Consider the following 24846-nt stretch of genomic DNA (forward strand, 5'->3'; position numbering starts at 1 on the left):
TACACGATCATTATAAACATATATATCATTAAACATATACATTAAAAATAGATGGTCAAATAATTAACAAAAAAAAAGAAATTGATTTCATTTTCTTAAGTATAGTAATCATGTAATAAAGACGAGAGAAACTAGACAAATATAAGATACTTTTAGTACAAGTTCGAAAAATCTATTATAGAAGGGTTAACAATAATCACTCTGTTCTATTGTACAAAATATCTCTTCAATTGATGGAATGTATCCGAGAGAAACCGATCAGACAGGTTTTTCAGAGGAAACAAAACCGTAACAAGAAAATATTAATTCGTATAAAACGAAGCAAGCTATTATGAACAAGTTACATAGTATATACATTAAAGCTCATGGAGATGGTATGCGCCCAAACCGACGTAATATAATATATCAGTCCTCATCACTGGCATAGTATTGGCACAAGGACTCGAGTCCAGTGTTCGTATCACTGGGTTGAACTTCCAAGCTCTGTTTATTCTCCACCCGAGCAGTCAATTCTGGTTTCTTTATAATAGAAACCCTAACTGGCAAAGATTTAGAAACAAACTTCGAAACACTAGAGGTGCCAACGTTGCCATCGCTTCCTGCACAGTAAGCGACAAAAAAGAAGCAAATACATCAAAATTTGAGCATTCAATTTGTTAATGAGACGCAATTATATATCTATTAAAGGGATGGTACTCTCCTTCTCTAGACACAAGGCCACAACAAAATACCTACTAAAAACAGTCTCTCACGCACAATCCCAAAAACTTGCCCCATATTAACCACTTCTTAGCCATTCCCCACCTTAGCCCTCCTTAACACATGAGTTTAGGATGAGAAAGATTTTCTGCTTACAACCCTTGTTTCAGGTTATAAGATCACTGCGAAGACCTAGGGTAGATAGTCTGAGAAAAGTCGAGGAAAGTCCTTCCCCGCATGATTTCTATTTCTGTGAGATCCCACATCAGTTGGGGAGGAGAACGAAACAACCTTCTAAGGGTGTGAAAACCTCTTCCAAGACACGTTTTAAAAACCTTGAGGGAAAGTCTTTGTTACAGGTAGCGGTGGGCCTGGACTGTTACAATTTTCCCATAGTCTTTGTTACAGGTAGGAATTTTTTTTTTTTTTTTTTTTTTGATCAAGTACCCATCATCAATGAAGCCATGGATTATAGGTTTACAAGGAGGAAGGAGTTATTTAAGAGCAATTGTGAAAGCGTGTGATTATGTTGATAGAGACTTGGTGGATTAAGTCTTGGAGAAGAAGAGTTCTGGATGGAAATAGGAGATCGTGGATATGAAATTGCATTAGGTCGGTTAATCTCTATGCTTTTTCTAATGAAGCTACACTGGATAATGGTTGGTTGTGGGGGTTCTTAGAGCCTAATACTTTATTGCATAGGATTATCGTGAGCAGATATGGCATACACCCTTCGATGTGGGGTGCAAGGCAAAGTTTAAGGGCCCGAGTATCTCAAGAAAGGTGCAGCAAAAATTGTAACAATTGCAGATTGATTGTTTTCTTAATATATTCAGAGGAGGGGCAAATCAATTAAAGATTTAGTATCATAATCCACTCGCACAAGATCCATTCTTTAGAACATTGGATAGAATAAAAATAAAAAGTGGGGTTACCTTCATCCGTGAGGGCATGGAGAACAGCAGCTTTCGTTGAAGTATTGGTAGGGTCATGAGGAAATTCTTCAGAAATCTTTTGCTTCTGCAATCCAATTAGTAGAAATGCTAATGAGAAAGGGTGAAGTCAAAATTCTCTAGATATCAATTAAAAACTGCACAACTAGCTTCCATGTCAAGAAGCTAAGAATGAGCTAAATAGTTGAGATTCTCAGACCCTATCTGGCTTGCAAATTTATCACTATTCATCCACATCTGCATATTTATAAGGATTAAATAACTTCACTTACCTTTGCACGAAAGTCAAATGTTTCATCATTGTTGGTCGAATGTTGTACAAAATGATTGTTATCATCAAATTCATCGTCCGAAATTCTTCTAACATAATTGTTTGATTTCTACACAAGAGTAGTGATAAACGCATATTAAAATTTGTAACTCCTTGAAAAAGGAAACCAAAAGAAATAACTATAAATGGAAGAGGGAAAACACACAGAAACAATGAACTCACATTGAAGACAATTGATTTTATCAACGCCTCATCCTCTTCCTCTAACTTCTTTTCCTGGGAAATAAACATTTATCAAAATAGTTAAAATTACACCCTAAATCAAAAGAGATAGAATCTATGTTTTCTTTTTCAATGCTATTTCTCATATATTTCATGTCAAGATGATTTCTTGAAGGCAGTGATATCCATACCTTTTCGGCAGCAGTTTGTTGCAAAGCCATAAGCATTGAATCAATACTCACAGTTGCATGTCTGGACTGCAGAATGGAAAAAATCAGAACAAATTAGAATAAATATTTGTTGTTGAAAGCCACAACTACAAGAAAGTAATCATAAACCAAGAATCGTAATGACAAAACAAAGGGTAATAAAAAAAAAAAAGCAAACCTTCATAGATTTCATCTCATCCAAAGCAGCAAGGATGTCCATTTCGCGCTTGGAATCCAAGGTTCTATTCTCCAAGGATTTCATTGGGTCCCCCATCTCTTCAGCATTCCTTTTGTGTTTCTCCTTCTCTGAAGCTTCATCTTCATCACGCCATGGTTCAAAATTACGAGTGGCACCAGATTCTACAGTATAATCTGAATTTTTGGGGTCTGTTTTGATGGTGAGCTCAGCCGAACATCGAGTACATTTGAAGTAGAATCTAAACAATTGGATTCCCAAATATGTCTAAAGAGAAAAGAAATCCATGAGAAAATTAATTTCAAAAAGAATAAACGGTCAAAAAGAAAAAAAATAAGAAAGGGATTCTCTTGCCTCCCCAATGACGTCCTCCTTGCGGGAATTAAACTTGGTGCCCTTGTATATGTAATTACCACAAGTATTGCACCGGATACTCATAGGAAGCATCATACGGACGTTCATTTGTTGGTTTTTGGGCCTACGAACCCTTGGTAGCTTTGATGGATCAAAATCCGGTGGATAGTATTTGTTGAGCACCTTCCTCTCTCCCATTTTGTCTCACCACAGGAGAAAATAGAAGAACGGCGTTTCACTCAATATCTGCACATCACGAAAACCATGGAGATTAGTATGCCATTTTTTGAAGTAATGCACTTAAACAAAGACATTATTCAAATAATGAATTTTACAAATGAACAACCTAAGAAACTCGACACCATCCATGTGCTTCTGATCAAGAGCAAAAAGAATAGAGAATCCAGGACGTATCTATAGCATCGCTATTTTTATTTTATGACAACAAGATTCCCATATCAAAGAACACCCAAGATGGCCCCTTGCACAACCAATGGAAAACAGGAGAACAATGTTTAACTATACCTTTTCTTATTCTGTCTACTCTCTGTATCAAGCATTTGTTTTCTTTCTATTGACAACACATCTTAGTACCTACCACTATTCAAGCTTCTTCCCCTTTTAAGTGCTCCACTTTTTGATATATGTCTAATCTACCCTAAGCATTTTCTTTAACTTCCTAAATCAAGTACATGAAATACAAAGCATATAGACGCCTTTAATTTCCAACAAGTTCAAAGTATCATTAGTGATTGTATAATCAAACTATAATAGACAATGTAAACATGGTTATGGTTGTTTGGTAAATCAAAATAACTCCCATAAGCCAAGGATTAAAAGAGAATGGGATAATACAATTCGACTGATTCTATGATTCCCTGATAAATAGAAAAGGAGATATGGAGATGCTGGAAAATTCATGGCCGCATAAAAAAGGGAATTTCAGCTGTCTAAAGACATATAGAGATGATCAAAGCCTCGATTGACAAACATTGCAACAAGTCAAAAGGCAGTTCAAAAATTCCCAATTCGTCGCAAGATTTTCTTTCTTCCTATCGGCTATGGTTGTTAAAAGGAAATCAAAACAGCACCTACATTCGTTCATTAGAAAATTCCTAAATTATGTTTTTCAAATGAGAAAACATATAGACGGAGGTTGGGAGAATACCAGTAACAACAAGAAATTAGAAAACCAGTGCAAACCTCCGGCAGCACGATCGGGTAAAAAACGACGGCGACAGCAGCAGTAGACGAGAGGGAGGCAGCTACGGCGAGACACTGGCTTGCTGAAAGGGAGGAGGAGACGGCGTGAGGGATAAATGGCGTAGGGTTGGGAAATTCTACAAATGAGGCAAGTTTCCCATATAAAAGAGCTGGGTCTAATATTCGTGTTTTTAAAAAATTAGCCTTCAACCTTCTATTTTGTTTTTTTAAAAAGATATTTTCAATTTTAAAAAGTTTCATTCAAAACACCCTTATTAATATTATGATATGAAAGCAAATTGCTAATATTTAAAAAATAATAATAATAAAAAGAAAATGCATGGAAGGAAATAAACCCGGAAGCATTTTGATTTTATTAATAATTAAAACAAAATAATAAGTATGAGAGTAAAAATATACCTTTATAGAAATAAGAAAATCTCAAAAGAATTAGAGTAGGAGCGTCTAAACAAATTAGAGCAAAAGAGTTTCAAGAGAATTATTTGAAAAGAAGAAAAGAAGTTTTTCGAGAATGTGACATATGAGTGGTCTTCCCTTAAAATAAAAGTACTATAAGTAAAGATTATATATTTAGAGAATCTTTATTAAATAATATATTTAAATATCTTTATTCAAGTCATAAATATCTTAATATATATTTAACTAATTTTAATCTTATTCAAATTTTAAATAATTAATGTATTTGTTTAGATATATTAAATACGATGCTTATATTTAAACTCTTAAAATTCTGATGCTTATATTTAAACTCTTAAAATTCTTCATTTATATTTAACCTATTTAATATATCAAATAGGAGGATTATATTTAAACACTTCAAATTCTTCATTTATATTTAACCTATTTAATATATCAAATACTAATTTCAACCTTCAAATTAAAAAAAAAAAAAATAATAAATATATATATATATATTATTTAATATATCTAATGAACCTTTCAAACTATATATTCGTTTAGATATATTAAATATAAATTTAAACACTCAGAATGTGAATGTGATTGAATGAGACACATCGATTGAATGAGACACATCTTCAACGAGGATAACAATGATCTATGCATTTTTATAAGTGAAAACATAACCTAACATGCATAGTTAGTTAAAAAGGTCATCAAAACAAGGACATTTTCTTATTTAAATTTGTAATGTCATATAAGCTCACTGCTAGCAGATAGTGTCCTCTTTGAGCTTTCTCTTTCGACTTCCCCTCAAGGGTTTTAAGACGTGTCTGCTAGGAAGAGGTTTCCACACCTTTACAAAGGGTGTTTCATTCTCCTCTTCAATCAATGTGGATCTCACAAAATTAAGCAAAGGAATGTAGTCATCTGTATCTAGCGTTTCAATCTGGTAAGACGATGGTTTGTCGTGTACCTTCTATTGTTCTTCATCAATCTCGTCATTGCCAACATATGGGACATATCCAGCTCGTTTCATCTGCTGTAAAAGTGTCCTCAACAGCATGTAGATTTCTTGCTTCCTTGCATGTCTTTTATCTTTAACCATAAAAACATTCAACTCACCCTGAATTTCAATCCAACTGCAACCTGGTTGTTTAACCACTCCTCTCTGTCTCATCAGCTTCCTTATTCTCACAACATTCCCCCAATCTCCACGTTCAGCATACATATTAGAGAGAAGAACATATGGTCCAGAATTCTCAGGATCTACCTCTAAAAGCTTCTCCACTACATATTCCCCCAATTTTATGTTCCTATGGACTTTACAAGCCGCAAGCAATGATCCCCAAACGATAGCATCAGGCTGCATTGGCATCTCCTCTATTAGATTTTTTGCTTCTTCAAGGCAGCCAGCTCGCCCAAGTAAATCAACCATACATGTATAATGATCCTTTAACGGTACCAAACCATGTCGTGCACGCATCGATCGAAAGTAATGGCGGCCTTCATCGAGCAGCCCGGCATGACTACAGGCAGACAGAACACCAATCATTGTTACATGATCTGGTTTCTCTCCTGATTCTAACATTTCACTGAAAATTCCAAGGGCCTTATTGCCAAAACCATTTTGTGCATATCCAACTATCATAGCATTCCATGACACACAATCCCTTTCCAACATATGTTCAAACACCCTACAACCATTCTCAACTGATCCACATTTCATATACATATCTATTAGAGAATTCCCAACAAAAATATCTGACTCATCTCCATATCGGAATCGAAATCCGTGTTTAAAAACATGAGAGTGAGCCTGTCGGCCAAGCTGCAAATCAGCAAGATTTGCACAAGCATTGAGGAGATTGCCAAATGTGTAGTGTGTAGGCCAAACAGACTCCCTTTTCAAAAGACGGAAGAGTGTAAGTGCCTCTTCATTCTCTCCATTTTGTGTACATCCAGCAATAAGCGCATTCCAAGTAATTACATCTTTCACCATCATATTTGAAAACATAGATCTTGCAGCTTTAACACTTGATGCTTTTGCATATCCACTTACCATTGAGGTTTCAGACACCACACTCCTAATTGGCATCCGATCGAAAACTATTCTAGCCTCGTTAATCCTATTACATTTAGCATACATATCAAGCAACGCATTGCCTAAAATAAGATCATTTCTAAATTCATCACATTTCACAACTCGAGCATGAATCTGCTGACCTTCTTTGATTGCCGAGACAGTTGCACATGCACTAACAACACTTGCAAGAGTTACTTCGTCAGGTTCGACCCCACATTCGATCATCTCGACAAAAATACTAAGAGCCTCATCAACTGGGCCGTTCTGTTCATAACACGTAATCAAGCTATTCCAGGAAACTCTACTTCTCACAGTCATTCCATCAAAAACACTTCGAGCACAATCAACTCTTCCACATTTAGAGTACATATCTACTAGAGCAGAGCCCATATACATATCTGATAAATAATTTGACCTATATATTAAACTGTGGATTTGGGAACCCATTTTCAAATCTTGTAAACCTGCACAAGCGCTGAGAGCACTACCGAATGAATATTCATTCATAAAAAATCCATGACCGTGCATTTGAACAAAATATTTTAAAGCTTCATCAAAGCGATCATGTTGTTCAAAACCCGAAATCATAGAATTCCACGAGCATTGGTCAACTTGAGGCATCTTCTCAAAGATGTGGACAGCATCATCAAGAAATCCGGACTTAGTGAATGCACAAATAATGGAGTTCCAAGAGAAAATATTTCTCTCAAGCATTCTATCAAACACCTTGCGAGCAACATCCACACATCCACATTTCCCATATACATCAATGAGCCTATTTTGGATAAAAACTTCGGACGCAAAGGGCGATTTAATTATGCAAGCATGAACACGACTCGTGTCTCTAGCTGACTTCGAGCGAGCACATTGGTTCAAGAGCTTGGAAAGAGGCGATGAATCAAGAAATAAAAGGTCACCCGTGAGACGTCTAACAAATCCATTCCCCGCCATTTCCATAATCCTTGAAACAACAGGCTCATGGGTATGCTCTTATCAAATCAATGAGCGTTTAAAGAGAATATGAAAATTTAAGAGCTAAACCAACAAATACGACCAGAGACATTACTTTCTTCCCGTCAACTTTAAAAGCTTAACCACATCGAGTGGTTCCATCTCCTAGACAAACATCAACTATCTTCCATAATTCAAGCCCTTGAGTAAATTAAAGAGAACGAATGTTGTTCTTCAAGAATGTATACTTAAAAGAAAATACAAGTGACAAACGTACCGATAAAAGTGTCTCCTTCACTTGATCTAGTAAGCCAAAGATAAACAACTCTGGGATATGGTTGTGTATTCTACACCATGAGTCATGATAGCAGATCAAATGACGGTGGAAAACAGGGCAAATTTAACTCAAAATTCTATTGTCAATTCAAACATGGATAACATGGTCAATATATACCATAACCGTAGACCTAGGGGTTTTTTTTTTATTATTATTTATTTATTTTTTCAATATAGAGACTTGTTTTTACCTTTATTTCTAATGAAAGACTAAAAAAAAAAAAATATATTCGACCTGATATTTAATTACTTTTAAATAAATTATTATTTGAAAACAATAAGCTTATGTATGTTTGATTACGACATATTAGAAAAAAATATGAAGCTATTTAAAAAGAGTAGGACTCTAAAATGTAGTAAAAATTTTGATTTTAGCTAAAATTTGTGCATTTAGAAAGATCGTCTCTTCTTTATTATTGTAAACCTTTGGCAAAAATTGAACAAAAGTTAAAATGAATATCTCTGGGTAACTAGTTTCCTCTTTATTTTATAAACCTTTGGCAAAAATTGAACAAAAGTTAAAATAAATATCTCCAGGTAACTAGTCTAATAAACCTTTGGCAAAAATTAAACAAAAGTTAAAATGAATATCTCCTAGTCTAATAAACCTTTGACAAAAATTGAACAAAAGTTAAAATGAATATCTCCTGGTAACTAGTTCTCCGCCATGTGATTACTTGTTCTCAGATATCTCTTCATCGCAGATGACTGGACATGTTAGTTTGATGAAATACAAAAGAATCCGGGTCTATCTCCTCATCACAGATGACTGGACATGTTAGTTTGATGAAATACAAAAAAAAATTATCATCTCTCATCTTCTAGTAATGACTAGTTCCTACAGATTCTCCTTCATCCTCTATTGCAGCAGAACCATCTCCATCTTGGCGCTTGAGTGGTTTTCCCCGATGAGTAAAGAAAAAGTTCTTTCCCTAAATCAGGCCCAGGACATTCGAATGCTATGCCTTTATCCCCCAAAAAGGCCTAGATCCCCCATTTTTTTTCCTCCTCGTCACGGATGCCTGGGCGTGGGCGTGTTAGTTTGATGAAATGCCATTTGGGTCGTGGAATGAGATTCTAACTGATCTGTACAAGAGTTCACATTTGCTAATATAAAACATTGCTTCAAAATCTACAAGGGTAACGGTACAAACGGAAGTTGTTCATCTATAAATAATGTAGAAGCCAAATTATACACGTAAAGCTCCCAAGTAAATGTACGTCTCCTTGGGCATTTCCTGAAGCTAATTATTGAATCTTATAAACAGGGGATTGGGTACACATGCAACTGGAAGATGGTATTTTACAGATTAAAAGAAAAACTATCGATTAGAACTTAGAAGCAATGTTCGACCAGGTCGACGACGAAGATGGCAGCTGCTGCTCAGGTCTCGCTTGGCTTTTCTATTGGGTTAAAATCAAGACGTAGATATAGAATAAAAGAATTGTTCCCTAAACCTGAATATTTAACCATTATGTAGAAGAGTGTATAGTCCTACCACTTCCATCGGTGTTGTCTGTCGCTCACTGCCTGATTTCCCTCCTAGACGTGCTCTTTCAAGAGTGGCTTCAAAAAATTTCCAACCTCGTACCGTACATGTCGAGGTCGTCAATAGTTGTTGTAATGTAAAACCTTTAAATTGGCTACCCAGTATTGTTCAGTTCTGCAGCTCTCTGTCTCATCATTTCCATCACAGCTGCTCTTCTTCGTGAATCAGATTGCTGCTGCAGCCGCCTTAAGTGCTCTTTGAGATCTCTGGAATACATTAAGAATTGGACCTCTCTAACCTCAGTAACTACACACATAGATACTACTACATATATGCAAGCAGATAGATAATATTATACACACACAATACACACATAGATCACAGGAATGCATGAACCCAAAAAAACGAAAAAGAAAATGAAGGATGTCAACATTACCTGCAACGGGGTACATGGCATTGAGATTCTTTGCAAGCTCGAGCATGTAGCTGAAGGAGGTACCACATTTTCTTGCAGAGAACACAACCACCAGATGCACGTGTTTTGCATTGTATTCCGTGCCGAAAAAGCCCCTTCACCTTCCGACAATTTGGATATTGACAATGTGCAGAACGACATTGAGACGCATGCACCAGAAGATCCAGCATTTTCCTAAGCTGCAACATTAAACTAACAACAGTAAGATATAGAAAATCAAGTAAAATAAAGATTGAATGGATGCAGGAACACATGGGATAAAAGAATTAATAACAAGACCACCCAACGAAAGACCAGAACATGAAACGAATTTTAGTCAAAACTCAAAGTTACAGTAGGATATATAGGCCAACGGTTAATGCAAAAACAAGAAATATCCACTACACCTGCATGACTCGTAGTTGCCGAGCTTCTTTATTTTGTGCATCTCGATCAACCATGGAAGGATGATTAGTCAACTTATGAGGATGATCAATGCCCCCATCTTTTTGGTAACAGGAATTACATACATCATAATCAGGGCAAACTTCACAACGCCAACCTTGACCAGTTTCTATGTCCAGATGACATATATTGCAAGTTGTGACAAAAGCGGGAGCAGTTGGATTATGAAGATGGTAAAGGACCATCATTGAAGAATGCTTAGCTCGCCGAAGAGTATCATATTGATAATGATTTCCTTGACACAAACTCAAAAACGCTTGCCTGGTGTCAAAAAATTCACTCTCAAGAATCTCATCTTTATCCTTGGTATCAACAGGCACGTCACTGATTTCATCCTGCAGAGTTCAGTCAGCAACCTCGTATTAATTATGAAGTAAAAAATATATACAGATGAAAGATACATAAATGCTTTAAAACATTTTCATGCCTTTGTTGGACAAAATGTTATTTTTGCAAACAACAGTTACATCAACAACTATATACAAAAATGCTGAATATATTTCCATGGAATTGAAAACATACGGGATAGAGGGAATGTTTTTCTCTTTGATTTATGGGATGTTTCTCTCTTTCTTCACGTTTTTGCTCTGCCTCATAGCACCTGTGATCAGACATCGCATCAGGGAAAGTAAAAAAACCATAGGTTGTTTGAAAAGAAACATCATTTTCAAATTTTCCATCCGCCACTACCATAATGGACAACCACAAAGTTAAGAACCACACAAATTCAACTAAACAAAGTAAATATGTTCTGTTTTGAAACTTGACTTTTAGAAAGAACAATTTCCTTGTTTCTTACATTAAAAAAATAAATAAAAAGAAAAAATTGATGAGGAAATATCTGGACAATGAATATATTCCCTTGTTTACATCGATACTAGACATCACTTCCAATTCATGTTGAAAAAACATACTATGCAGGTGATATAGATGATTGTCAAAGTACTGAAGGAAGTATTTTCATGATGAGTTAGGAGCTATTTGTTGGTCTTCAAAGAAATATTTCAATGGAAAAACCACTATCAGCTATGAAGTAAATTACAAAATTATAAAAATTATATAAAAAAAAAATGGCAAAACCGCAGTGAATAGCTGGAATGAACAAAGAAACCATCACCTTCCAGCACTTACCTGTTGGTTTTGAACGTAAGAAAAGGTCATTAAAGAATATAAGAAAAAAGCCTAAAACTTCTACCCATTACTTGCGTTGAAACAATATGCTCTCAAGTCACCATCAATATCTAGACACCATTCCCAGTTCATTTTAATAAAAATATACAGAAATATCTAGATAAGCCATTACCAACTCTATCAATTAAAAGGGCAATGCAGATGCCAATAGCTGGGACATGGACAAAGCAAACATCCCCTTCCATCACTCACCAGTTACTTTTGAATATAAGGTAAAAACAATGCATAAATATCAGAATTTCAATTGAGCAAAAATGAGGATTACAAAACCTAAAAATTATACTCCAAATGAATGAATTACAACTTTTCTTGCTTTGAAATTTTCTTTTGTAATATCTTCTTTATAAGAGGACCTTTTGTAGTATCATCCCAGCACAAAAATGTTATATAATATATATACCCCCATAGAAGTCTGGTAGAGAAATTCCGTGAAAAACCAATACTCATTTTATAAAACAAAAAATAATAATAAAGATGGAAGTCACATGTATTTCCAAAAAACCATAAAATGAAAGACTACTTTAAGTTCTTCAGTTGATGATGAAAAATAATTGTAAAATGATATAATCCAGATTTTGGATTCAGTAAAGAAATAACAATTAATAGCAAAAAGGTAAAATTGCATTTGTAATACAGATTAAAAAAAAAAAAATTAAACCTTTATGTAAAGAAGAGATTTGGTAATTATTAGTTTGGTGAAAGGAGGGAATGATTTAGGATTCTAAATGGATTTGTTTTTTCCCACTGCTCATCAGATCAAAAGCAGAGATTGACTTCAATCAAACCAAGCTGAGACAAATAGCCTATCAAACTAAACCATGAAGGAGGGTACAACACTACATATATATATATATTATATAAACATAAACAAAGTGCAGCAAAAGAAACATGAGATAATTGGGGGCTCTTACTTATCACAAAGCTGAAAGTTTTTGCATTGGTTGCAAACCCATCGACTTCCAGATACCATAAGAATACAACAGTGACTGCAAGCGTGTTGTAAATGAACCATGATAAAATCTTCCTTCATTGGAGAAATCGTTTCACCGAGCTGGAGAAACAAAAGATATCAATTTGGGTTAATAGGTTTAGTGCCACCTCACTGCAGCATCACAATTTAAATTACACCCAAATAAAGAACATACTGCAGGATAGACTATGTTATTTCAATTTAACAGGAACGGGCAAAACTTTCTAATATATATGCATACATATAAAGTTACAAATGAGAGATAATTGTCATCATGGTTTTTCGTTTTGTTTTTTGTCTCTCTTGCACGGGGCTTCGTCGTCTTTGGTTTTTAATTTCTCCTCTATCTTACCATTGCCATCTTCCATGTTATCATCTTTGCCGGCTCCAGTCGTCTACTGTCATTGAGGGTTCTCGACGTTATTGGGTTATCTTTTCTCCTACCTGTTTACTCTATTTGTCGCCAGTTGTTCTTCTTCATTGTCCTTCTCCATCGCCATATTCTTTTTCTCCTTCAGGTTGCTGGTTTGCTGCTCTGGTTAGGTACTCCTTACCTTTAAGTCAGTGTGGTTTGGTTTGCTGTTTTGGTTCAGTTTCGTGAGGTTCTTTGATTTCCTGGTTATGTATTGGTTATCAAAGTCGCTTTGTCATGAGCATAGTAGCTGTTATATTGACATCAAGTATTTCCATATTTGTTTTTGAAGATGACCGTTTCCTTCATTGAAGATTTGAGTCTTAATTTAGTCATTCCTCAATTTTTCTCTCACCTTGTTTGGTTTGAAATATTATTTGGACAAGTTAATGAAGGGTGTTGTTTTTGCAGAGTTCTTTTAGCAAGAGAGAGCTGATTTTGGTACCGTCAGAATACATAAGCTACGTTCTTCAAATGGATAACTGAGTGCATCGTATGGCTAAACACAGGCAGAAGGAACGGTCATTTGTGTGCCTGTTGGTCATTTTAACAGGGGTGGTCTTTCCTTGCTTTCCTTCTTTCTCTCTCTAGTGGAGTTTGTATCATTGAACAATAGTCTCTTTTCATTTCACGAATGAAAAATTTGTTTCTAATTAAAAAAATAAAAATAAAAATTGTGGCACCACATCGAAATATGAAAAAAGAAGGTTCTGGAAAAGAGATATTACTTTATGCATTAGTAGCAGATCCTTCGACGCGTTACCAGAAAGATCAGACTGACCGGATGCTTTTAGAGCTCTCTTTGTTATTGTCTTTTTAGTCATTCCTTTTTTGTTCTGTTTTCTACCATCCTCTTCTTGGCGAAGCTGATAAATCAAATCCTCCGCAGCACCGGGCCAATAATCACCATCAAAATATGGCAGCCTTGCTGCTGTAACCTTAGCTTTACACTCACCAGTGGAGACAAAGAAATGATCATATAGATTAGTAAGATCAACAACAATATTCTCCTTGGCAGCTTTTCTCAACATTGATAAATACCTGAAATTGAACAACATGGAAAATAAGGAGTAGGAAAATAATAAAATGCTTATATTTGAAGCTAGAGAAAATAGAAATAGTATCCATAAACGTTATCCCGAGGTTTGATGAACTCTCTCTTACCACTCCCGAAGTTTATCAGATTTTGGAGTTTTCTGGATTTCTGGGTGACAATATAATATATAATCTTCACCCTTCAATGGAGGACAGGCCCATATATAGCAGCTTGTGAAGCCCCGTTTTTTGCAATATTCAAGATATCCTATCTGAAAGGATAAAAGACAATAGATTCTTGTAGATAACTCAATAACAAAGGACATGACTAAAATCACTCACAGGTATATTTAATAATACTTGTTTAGATAGAGTATTTGAAATAATGAAACTAACCAAGATTTCATGGTAAACAAAAGTTCGAAGAGCCTCCCCATTGTATGTCTTAATCTCAGGTCTGAAATACTTCACTGAATCAAGGTATGAGAGATAAACACGGCGCTGATTAGGAAACTGACATTCAGACCCAAATTCTTGAACATACATGCCAAATAGGCACACTTCTACACCTTCAATCTTCTGAAACAATAGAACTGCCTGGCAAGAGATTTTAAAGAAGAAAGCTTCAGATAATACTGATATCTAACCTAGCAACTCATGATACACTAGAAGATTAAATCAATATATCTAGAAAATAAACAATACAATGGTCCCAGTAATAGTCCATCGTGCTTCTTTTTTGTACCTTGGACTTGTAAGGGAACTCAAACGGGTAGTTTTCTTCCTGAAAAATTTCAAGAAACCTTTGTTTAACTTCCAACTTTTTGTCAACTGATGAAACAACTCTGATGACAAGTCCATCTGCTCCAGGAACCTAGCAACACCAACAGAACAAGTGAGTTAAAGAAACTGCATGCATGCTGGAGTTCAGGTAGCAGGAAAAAAGATTAAGCCTCTTGGTGTTTTCCACAAGAAAATTCACACAAAAAAGAAACCTTAAAAAAAAAACAAACAAACAAACAAGCACACAAAACTGAAATATGAGAATCTGATTGAAGAATAGAACACATGGCAGTACTTCATGATTGTGTTATCAAAAGAGAAAATCTAATAACATAACCCCCCCCCCAAGACCCCAACAAAAGATTGCACACTCTAGTCTACCACAAGTAGAGGATAAGCTTCTCAATCAACTCCTTGCAGCTCCACGAGCCGACAATGCTGAAACAACTCATGCCAAATTGCTCACACAAAAGCACAGGTCTTCAAGATATGATCCAAGTCCTCATCAGCCCTCTTGCAGAGAACACAACAATGTGAATCAACCACCAAAGACTCTCTAGCTGAGTCCAATCCAAGGTGTTAACTTTTTCTTGAAAAACCTGCCAAACGAAGAATTGCACCTTCTTGGGAATCTTTACCTTCCAAAAGAAGGGGGAAATAGCTCTACCCATCGAGGAAGGGTTGTACAGACACTACAAGAAAAACATTCGGAAAGAGGATTCCAAAGGTGGACATCCCCTCAATCATCCCTAAGACAAAAAGAGGAGAGTGAGGATAATAGAGGAAGAACATACGGTGTTTCCCTATTGATCAATGAACGATAGAAACCTAGAGAGAGATGAGGGGGCACCTTTGAGGTCGAGGATCGAAGCAATCAAGTGGTTTTGAAAGAAGATATAAGTGAGAGTATAAGGAGCACCCTAGTCACTTTCCCTCTCAAAAGTAAGTATCTTGCCCATCCCCCATTACATTATGAATAAACTGAGAGAGAAGATGAAGATTTGAAGCAATCACTTTAGATGAATTTCTGGAATTGCCTTTAAACCCCTCACCGGTCCACTCAAATGGACGGGCCCGTATTTGATAACATTAACCTTGTGCCATAAGGTATCGACTTCATGATAGATAGAACCACTAGAACCATTTAACTAACAAGGTTGTGTTTCACGTCCTAATATTACCAATACCTAATTCCCCATGGCCAGAGACTTAACCAAATCATTTCAATATCCAAGAGGATAAACAACATCCACCCTCTTTTGTTGTTTTTTTCATGTGTGTCCCCACCAAATTATACACACCTTGACTATCATCCAACTAACCCTATGACATTTAGCATAAAAAAGTTCATAGATATTTCATATCCTCAACCAGTAGCCACAATTGAACTATAATCTCAAATACATTTAGGTTTACCACTTGTCCGCTTCGATATGATGGCTTCCTTATAATTTTTTAACTAGAATTATATTATAAGAAGATTCAAAACTACTTAAACGATAAATACAAAAGAAATTGGCGGATAAGGCACCTTCCAAACCAATGACCAACAGGAGTAATAAAGAAAAAAAAACGGAACTTCAATTGGTTTGAAGATAGAAAGTACTTCCATTAATAAAAAGGAATACAAAGAGGGAGACATGCCCTCTTCCAAAGCCACAAAAGAATATCAAAATGGCATTATATCATAAGGTGCACGTAGCATAGTTACAATTATTTTTATCTTTTATCTCATTTCATAGAAGTTCGTGTTTAAAAAACCATACTGAAGAGTGAAGACAGACAAGTAAAATAACTTATATCCAACAAAACTTGTTTCCCAACATTTTTACATGTCAGAGACCGGTTAGTTGAAATTACCTCATCATAACTTTTCCCTTGAATCCTTGCCCTTTCCATTCTTTCATGTTTCAATCTCCTAACTAACCGCTGCTCTATGTGATCACTAAGAATAGTCCTAGGCAAGTCTTTTGCGCCAAGAACAGCACTTTGAGGTAATGGTATACGCTCTCCTCTTTCAATTTCTTGTATGTAGCAATTTGGACAAGTATACTCAGCTTGACCACCATCATTTCTTCGACCATTGAAAAGAGCACAGATCTGATGTTGCCATGCTTCACATTTATCACATTGAACCCACTGAAAGAAAGCATCAGGGTGGTTGAAAAAACTGAAAGAGGAAGCATAAGAAAATCATCTAATCAAACGTATCATACTGCAAATAAAACATACCCATTCCTCTGTCTCTTCATCATTTTTCTTCTTCTCTAGCCTTGACTTGGGAATGGCAGTTCCATCAACAACAATAGCATCTCCACGAGCATCATTATAACATGGAATACAAAAGTAATGTCGTGTATCACCAGCACCGACCGTATGATACATTGCATTTCTCTTTATACGAGCACCACATGGTGTGCAATATATAGGCGGTGGCTCAAAGGTAAGTTTCTCAACTGCACATAACTGACAGGAATTCTCACTCATTGATTGTTCCATGGCTTGATTCTTCTCAGCCTTCGATTTGCTCTGGAGAAAAAGATGGAAAACAGAAAGAAGCTTTTAGATAGCAAAGTGCACTTGATTCAGTGATCAATTTAGTACCCATAATACATAGAACAAAAAATTAATCAAAATGAAAAGTGACTATAACTCACACTCAAAAGATACAAAATCTAGAAGGAAGTGAACTAAAACAGAAAATAAAACAACAATGAAACTGTCTAATATTTATACTTCCTATAGTTATACCTCCCTCATTGCAAATTGGGAAGGTCTTTTGTAAACATCATGGATTATACATCCCTCTTGTAAATTTCACTCATCAATGAAATTGTCTCTTATAAAAAAAAAATAATAAATAAATAAAAAATAAATAAAAAAAACAGAAAATAAAACAACAGAATACAATTACAAAGGAAAAATAAATGTATCCCAATTCAAATAAATATCATCATGTAGTGAGAACGTAGCAAAGGTCTTAGAAAGAGAACGCCATTAAAAAAATCCATAATACATATCATTAAAAAGTGATTTTAAAAACATCTCAACATAAATGAAACAAAGGGTACCAGGGAAATGAAAGGTCTATGACACCAAAACCAAACATAAAATATCCCCGCCACACTTATGTACTTTACTACTTTCATTAAGATTGCAAGTGAAAAATATCTTAGAGCTCAAGACACAGTTTACAGGTTTTGAATTGATGCAAAAACAAACCTTTTGTAGAACCTAATGTATTCACATATATCCATTATAAGATCCAAAATTGAACTATTTAGGATTTACATAGAACATAATTATTTATATAAATAAAATTTTATTTGCATTTTTATAAATATTATCTCTTAGTGTATCTGTGTGAAAATAACACAAGACAAAACCGTGTTAACTAACCTGGCCAACCCACTGTCTGAGACTAATAATATGGTCTCTCACTTGTTCTGGAGTGAACAATTCAGTTAGTGACACCCCTTTAATTTTTGGCTTCCCAGACTTGGTGGCAGCTGCATGCTCAGTGACATGCGTTGAAGGATCTTGCACGCTTGGCTCTGTCTCTTTCTCAATTTTAACATTCTCTTGCTTTGGTAAACTAGAAAACTCATCATATGTGACGAGGTCAACATCACACCTTTGGCTGCAATTATTGTCTGCATTAGCGTCCCTCAAATCACTATGGCTTTCAAGAGTTGAGCTCTGCAGCAAATCCATTTTTACATCTACTAGCTCATGCTTAACAGCCATAGTAACATCGCTATGCTGATAACCTTGGCACTGCACATCCAAAGACATGTGGTGTTCACTCATAGCAGAAGTTGAAATTGCAGAGCTCTCACTCTCAGGAACAAGAGACTGAGTGGACTGCTCTATCTTCATGCGTTTAAGAGAAGACTGCAGATCTTTTGAAGTTTCAGTAGGCTGAAGGGTCTTAGAAACAAACCTAGTGGAATTATCTTGAGTATCATAGGATTTAGGGAATCCATTGGTCAACTTTTGCAAACTTGAATCAGATGCATTGTGGGCACGTACGTTTTTTCGGCTCTGGATATAGTCTCGGACAGGAATACAAACAGGACAGCTCAGATCCCTACATCGCTTGTGATGATGAAGCAATAACTTGGTAGGTTGGCAACGGAGATATGAGCATTGAGAAGAACTGCATCTATCGAGATGTTGCCACAATTTCTGAGCAGTGACACAGTTCCGTTCTGGACATTTCCCTTCAGGAGCTACACAGCGACGGGCATGCCGCAAAAACAGAAGCCATCTCTGCTGATTTATAAACTGGCGTGCACTATTGTTATTCTGGCAGGTGACACTAAGGGGATTAGGAGGCTCAGATTTGGTTCTAGTAACAACGGAGTGCCCAATTGTTGATCCTTCAGTAGGTAAATTATCACACTGCACTTTATCGTGACCCGATGCCTTCTTATGGAAATCATGGACATTTTGCTCATGAACAATGCTCCCGGGCCTGTGATTTCTATCTTGTGATTGAGGATGCCATTGACCCTGCAAAGTTGCACCTGATAGAGCTCCAGCAGGACTGTTCAAACGATTTTGAGAATTTGAATTTAATAGATGCGGATTCAAAATTTGTTGCATCTGTTGAGAGCTTTGAGAATGTGGGGAGCAAATATCATTATGGCTAGATGAAACAGAAAGATATTGAGCATTCCTCGCACAGTCTTCACTAGAATTCTGATGAAATTGGTTATGCGTCTCAGGCAGTGGGAAATGTTCAGTAACTTGTGGCTGAAAAGGCCCACTATGATGCTCCCCACCAGGTTCCTGCTTCACATGACTGCCTAGGTTGGACGCTAACTGAACTTGACTAATAGAATTGTTATTTAATAGGTGCTGCTGAGGCTGAATTTGCTGTTCCTGGATACTAGACTGTTGAAGAAATGGTTGTGGTTGAAATTGGTGATGCTGCTGCTGAAACTGCTGCTGCATATGAGAATCAATGATGTTTTCCCTGGAAGATAGTGAAGGTTGGAAATTCATCTTGTCTGACCCATCAATTAGGGGGGAGTGAGTGCCCTGTTGAGTTCCATGAAAATTTGACTGGTTACTGGGGAAAGATGAACTCGTTTTAGACATAGATGGAAAATTTGCCGAGTTCAAATTGTGAGCAGTCACCATTGATCCAACAGATGTTGCAGGGCCATAAAGGTTTTCAGACCCAAAAGAATCGGTAGTATTCATTCCATATCCATCACCTGTCAAAAAAAATTGATTGTTATTACCAAGAACTGCTAGGCAAAATGACTGGAGCCAATAAAGATAGAGGGAGATAATACCTTGCACCAACGATTGCTCATTTTGATCAAAAGATTGTCCTACAGGTTTGGTTAAATTACCATAAGACGAGACATTTAGATAGCCCTCTGAGGTGCTAGATTCTTTCAAAAGTTGTACATTACCACCTATTAATCCTAAGCTACCATTGACAGCTCCATTTGTAAACCCATAAGATTTCTGCTGTAAGCCAGACCTTATTCCACTACCCATTTGGCTACCAAGATTGTGTGATATACGACTGTTCTGACCACCAATATGCTGGTTTTGCAATTGCACTTGAGACAACACTGTAGGTTCAACACTGGGAAGCCCACTACCATTACTGGAAGACTCCCTGCTCACATAAGACTGGTTGCTGCTTATATGGTTAATGTTATTACTGAAACCAGGTGTAGGAATCATTTGACTAGCAATTCTTTGTGCACCAGCAGATGATATAACTCCACCAGAACCGACTGAATAACTAGGAGACTGCTGATATCCACTGGATAAGGGACCTGCAAAGGAAGATATCAGAACTTTTTTCATAAAAGCAGAACTTTTGACATTGGGAAGGAATTATTTAGTGGAAGGTACCATCAGCTCTGTTGAAGGAACCACCATTTATTCCACCAGTTGGCATGATGCTTCCTGTGCTAGCGGTCATAGGTGCTAAGCTAGCATTAGCGGAAATAATAGAATCGCCTGAAGACGCAACCATCATTTTTGAATTCCCACTGTGAGCCATACCAGGAGTCGGAATCATCTGACTTATCGCAGAAGAAGAACTAACCACCTGCTGATATTGCTGGTTCTGATTATTCAGGGACGAACGCTTCAGCAAATTATGCAGACGACTCTCCAAAGTATCCAGGTTCATATAGTCATCCTGTGTCATATCATCATAACGGTAAAGTTTATTCAAAGAAGAAATATATGAACCACAGTAGTAAAAAGTTAACATGCTTGTTTGTCCGAGACTTTTATAAGAAAAAACAACATAAAAGGTGGAGACCTTTGTGAGAGCAGTTTTAAAAATACCCTCCTCCAAGCGCTTCACGAAATCCTTAAACTTTAGCCTCTGTAATTCATCGATGGGTCGTTGATGCCGCTGTAATAAAATCTCAAAGCTGGAAAGCAGAAACATAAAATTTTATTAGGCAAGAGCATAAATTCTCAAACAACAGTGTATTGGAGAATCCAAAATTGTCGTATATAAAACTAGAAAATTAAGACCTAAAAGTCCTATCAATCATAAACTAGAATCTACAATCATAAAAACTTGAAAACCACAAAACCACAAGCCAGCAATGTTTGCAAGACGCAAGGCATAAATAAGTTGATAATAATGCCTAATAAAATTCAGTCTAGATTGGCTATGTGATTGCTAACAGAAATAATACGACATACATGCAAAACAAACAAATATTGATGATAAAAATAATAGGAATAAAGCAAAGATAAAGAAGAAGACAAATTATCAAATTAAGTTTACTCTAAGTATCTCATTTCTCCAAAATGTAACTTACGCTACAACATCGTATAAAAGAAAAATCTTAACCATCGACAAGAAAACAAGTGAATGATGAACTGGTACAAGAAAAAATAGTTCCCTGCGAGTGGTAAAGGCTACCCCTAGTCACCTAAGAAGCACAAAAACAAAAGAGAGAGGCCCTGAGGGCCTGAAGTCTTCATCAAAGACGGATATATAATGGTAAGTCTTACATTTTCTCTTGTATGAAGACGCGTGCTTTATAGAGTTCAGTGTCCATATTGAACGTAGCGCGTGGAGGATCACCTCTCCCGACAAACTCCACACCAGCTTTATCAGGCCTGCCCAGATATCTGGCAAAAAGGAAAAAAAGATGCACGCTCATTTTCCTTATGTTATCAAGTTAAAAGCTTCCTGTAACGACCATAGTGCATAAACTCGGACAAGGTCAGATAACTACCACATAATAATCATTCAGAGGCAGTGGAACTGGTACATAATTTTAAAACTAAATAAAAAGATTTCTCTTTTAAACGAAATTAGAAAACGTAAGTGCCCAAGATGATATCGCGCTGATCCTATTCCAGGCAAAAACAGGTGAAATTGAAAGAGGCCAATAACAAACCAGTAACATAATGAGCGCAACATGGAAGTGCTACAGTCTTTTACTTAGAAAGTGTAGTAAAATGTCAACTGATGAGACAAATGACTAAAAGCAGAGTAGTACAGATAGAATCACCAAAATAAATTTTAAAAACAAAAGGGGGAATGCTCTTTTTGTTTCCTCCTTACTAAGAACCAAAGATGTTTATAGCAGACGGAAAATTGAAGAGCCAAATGATAAGGACCTGATCAATTTGCTCAGTTGTTCCAAATTTCCTCTTCTCCTTCAAATTGTGGTTTCTTTACAAATGAGTATCACCCCCAGATCAGACGAACTGCCCGCTACCATCGAGAATCAATCCCAGAAGAATGGAGGGCTCTCCGTCAGACATCTAATTTCTAATCCACGGACGAATCAATCAGCGGCTTCATCTTCGATGAGGTAAAAAGAAAGCGCGATTCTCAATTGTAGGGTAAAGAATCGATCTATTCTCAGTTACACTAATTGATCATAGAAGAATCGATCTGCAGGGAGAGATTAAGGTAAAGAAGAGAGATGGAAAAATACGAGAGATTGAGGGCTATTTTCTTTTTCGTTTCTTTTTCTTTTCTTTTCTTTTTATTTATTTTTTTTCTTTTTATTATTATTATTATTATTATTATTTTTTCCTTTCATAATACTGCAGAGCGAGCGAGCGAGCAGGGTGGCAAACTTCGCTCGTGTTTTGCACGTTTTTTATTTCTTTATTTGTTTATTTATTTATTTATTTTATTAACCTAGGCTATTTCCTACTATTTTACCCTTCATTTTGATAAGAATTATCATAGAGGCTAAATTGCACAAATGTTAAAAGTGAACTCAATTGAGTCGACATTGAGATTTAGGTTTCTCTCAGATGCGCTGATGGTCCAATTGATTTTCCTTTCGATTCATCTCTCAATCCATCATAGGCAGGTTGTTGAAGGATCTCGCCACCATAATGCCATCAACATTGAAAGGTATTGCAAGAGAAGGAAACTAACAACTGAAAATATTTGGGAAAAAGAGGAAGAATCAACAAGTCATTAGGTCGAGAAATAAATAACATAATCAATAGATCAACAAGTTTAGGGGTTAGGTTTGGGGTTTACTATTTTGGGTATGGTGTTTAGGGTTTAGGGGTTGGGGTTTCGGGTTTCGGGTTTCGAGTTTCGGATTTGAGGATTGCGGTATGGGATTTGGGGTTCGGGGTTCATGGTTTGAGGTTTGGGTTAGGATTTTTAGGGTTTAGGATTTACGATTTTTAGGGTTTAAAGTTTAGGGTATTAGGGTTAGGATTTATGGTTTATAGGGTTTAAAGTTTGGGGTATTAGGGTTTAGGGTTTAGGGTTTTTAGGAGTTTAAGAGTTTTTAGGGTTTAGGGGTTAGGGGTTAAGGGTTCAGGGTTTAGTTTTTTCACGTGTCTCCATTATCGTGGGGTCTTATAGACATGACTACATGTTTTTTTTTTCTTCCATATTTTACGCTTAGTACGTTCTTTACTGGATTTGGTAAGATATTAAAACGAGAAAACAACGTACTAAACGAGTTAATGACCCTCATCTTAAAGAGGAAAAAAAATGTCAATGGTACACCTATGGAAAAATGACTCGAAAATGGCCCGAAAAAGAAAGTGTTTAAGTTTGATTTTTTTTTCTAAACATATGTGTCAAATTCATCAAATTTGAATGTTCCAACTTAGTTTTTTTCAAATAATCATTTAAGTATCTCCATTAGAGTCTGAGATGTCTGAGATGTTTGAGACGTTTGAGATGTCTTTGATGCCTGAGATGTCTGAGAGGTCTGAAATGTCTGAGATGTCTGAGAGGTCTGACAGGTCTGAGAGGTCAGAGACGTTTGAGAGGCCTGAAAGGTCTGAGATGTTTGAGATGTCAGAAATGTCTTTGATGTCCGAGATGTCTGAGATGTTTGAGATGTGTGAGATGTCTCAGAGGTCTGAGATGTCTTTGATGTTTGAGAGGTCTGAGAGGTTTGAGATGTCTTTGATGTCTGAGAAGTTTGAGATGTCTGAGATCTCTTTAAGGTCTGAGATATCTTTGATGTCTGAGAAGTTTGAGATGTCTGAGATCTCTTTAAGGTCTAAGATGTCTGAGATGTCTGAGATGTTTGAGATGTCTGAGATGTCTGAGATGTTTGAGATGTTTGAGATGTCTGAGATATTTGAGATGTCTGAGATGTCTGAGATGTCTAAGATGTTTGAGATGTTTGAGATGTCTTAGGTATCTAAGAGGTCTAAGATGTCTTTGATGTCTGAGATGTCTTAGATGTCTTAGATGTCTAAGAGGTCTGAGATGTCTTTGATGTCTGAGATGTCTTAGATGTCTTAGATGAATTAGATGTCTGAGATGTCTGAGAGGTCTGACATATCTCTGATGTTTAAAGTGTCTTAGATGTCTGAGACGTCTAAGAGGTCTGATATGTCATTGATGTCTTTCATGAGCTATTTGAGAGGTCTAAGAGGTCTGATATGTCATTGATGTCTTTCATGAGCTGTTTGAGAGGTCTAAGAGGTCTGATATGTCATTGATGTCTTTCATGATCTGTTTGAGATGTCTTAGGGTTTACGGTTTAGGGTTTAGGGTTTTTAGGGTTTAGGGTTTAGGGTTTAGGGTTTTAGGGTTTAGGGTTTAGGGTTTAGGGTTTAGGGTTTAGGGTTTAGGGTTTAGGGTTTAGGGTTTAGGGTTTAGGGTTTAGGGTTTAGGGTTTAGGGTTTAGGGTTTAGGGT

General features: G+C 36.3%; 3 protein-coding genes across 4 annotated transcripts; all 3 read right to left on the bottom strand.

The window, feature by feature from the left end:
• Positions 1-132: 132 nt before the first annotated feature.
• LOC111810224 (uncharacterized) lies at positions 133-4269 on the bottom strand. The gene is made up of 8 exons (XM_023696865.2): positions 4108-4269; positions 2905-3150; positions 2533-2817; positions 2337-2402; positions 2146-2199; positions 1925-2032; positions 1635-1719; positions 133-599 (listed from the first exon to the last, which is right to left on the bottom strand). Exons 2-8 carry the CDS (start codon positions 3100-3102, stop codon positions 406-408), a joined length of 990 nt encoding a protein of 329 aa, XP_023552633.2. The 5' UTR covers positions 3103-3150; positions 4108-4269; the 3' UTR covers positions 133-405.
• An 895-nt stretch (positions 4270-5164) lies between these two features.
• Positions 5165-7992, bottom strand: SLO2 (Pentatricopeptide repeat (PPR) superfamily protein). The gene has a single exon (XM_023696266.2). The coding sequence runs from the start codon at positions 7568-7570 to the stop codon at positions 5507-5509; it is 2064 nt and encodes a 687-aa protein (XP_023552034.2). The 5' UTR covers positions 7571-7992; the 3' UTR covers positions 5165-5506.
• A 1049-nt stretch (positions 7993-9041) lies between these two features.
• LOC111809811 (histone acetyltransferase HAC1) lies at positions 9042-22689 on the bottom strand. Of its 2 annotated transcripts, XM_023696242.2 has the most exons (18): positions 22327-22689; positions 21712-21831; positions 21002-21116; positions 20584-20875; positions 20007-20504; positions 19846-19925; positions 18100-19746; positions 16933-17229; positions 16561-16839; positions 14663-14791; positions 14314-14514; positions 14047-14189; positions 13611-13923; positions 12412-12551; positions 10832-10910; positions 10252-10644; positions 9827-10044; positions 9042-9656 (listed from the first exon to the last, which is right to left on the bottom strand). In XM_023696242.2, exons 2-18 carry the CDS (start codon positions 21756-21758, stop codon positions 9545-9547), a joined length of 4983 nt encoding a protein of 1660 aa, XP_023552010.2. In that variant the 5' UTR covers positions 21759-21831; positions 22327-22689; the 3' UTR covers positions 9042-9544. The 2 variants fall into 2 exon arrangements, with proteins under 2 accessions (XP_023552010.2, XP_023552009.2); XM_023696241.2 differs by having other exon boundaries at positions 18100-19925.
• Between the last annotated feature and the right edge of the window lie 2157 nt (positions 22690-24846).

This window comes from Cucurbita pepo, chromosome 14 (genome assembly GCF_057944985.1).
Source record: "Cucurbita pepo subsp. pepo isolate OVF chromosome 14, ASM5794498v1, whole genome shotgun sequence".
Taxonomy (NCBI): domain Eukaryota; kingdom Viridiplantae; phylum Streptophyta; class Magnoliopsida; order Cucurbitales; family Cucurbitaceae; genus Cucurbita; species Cucurbita pepo.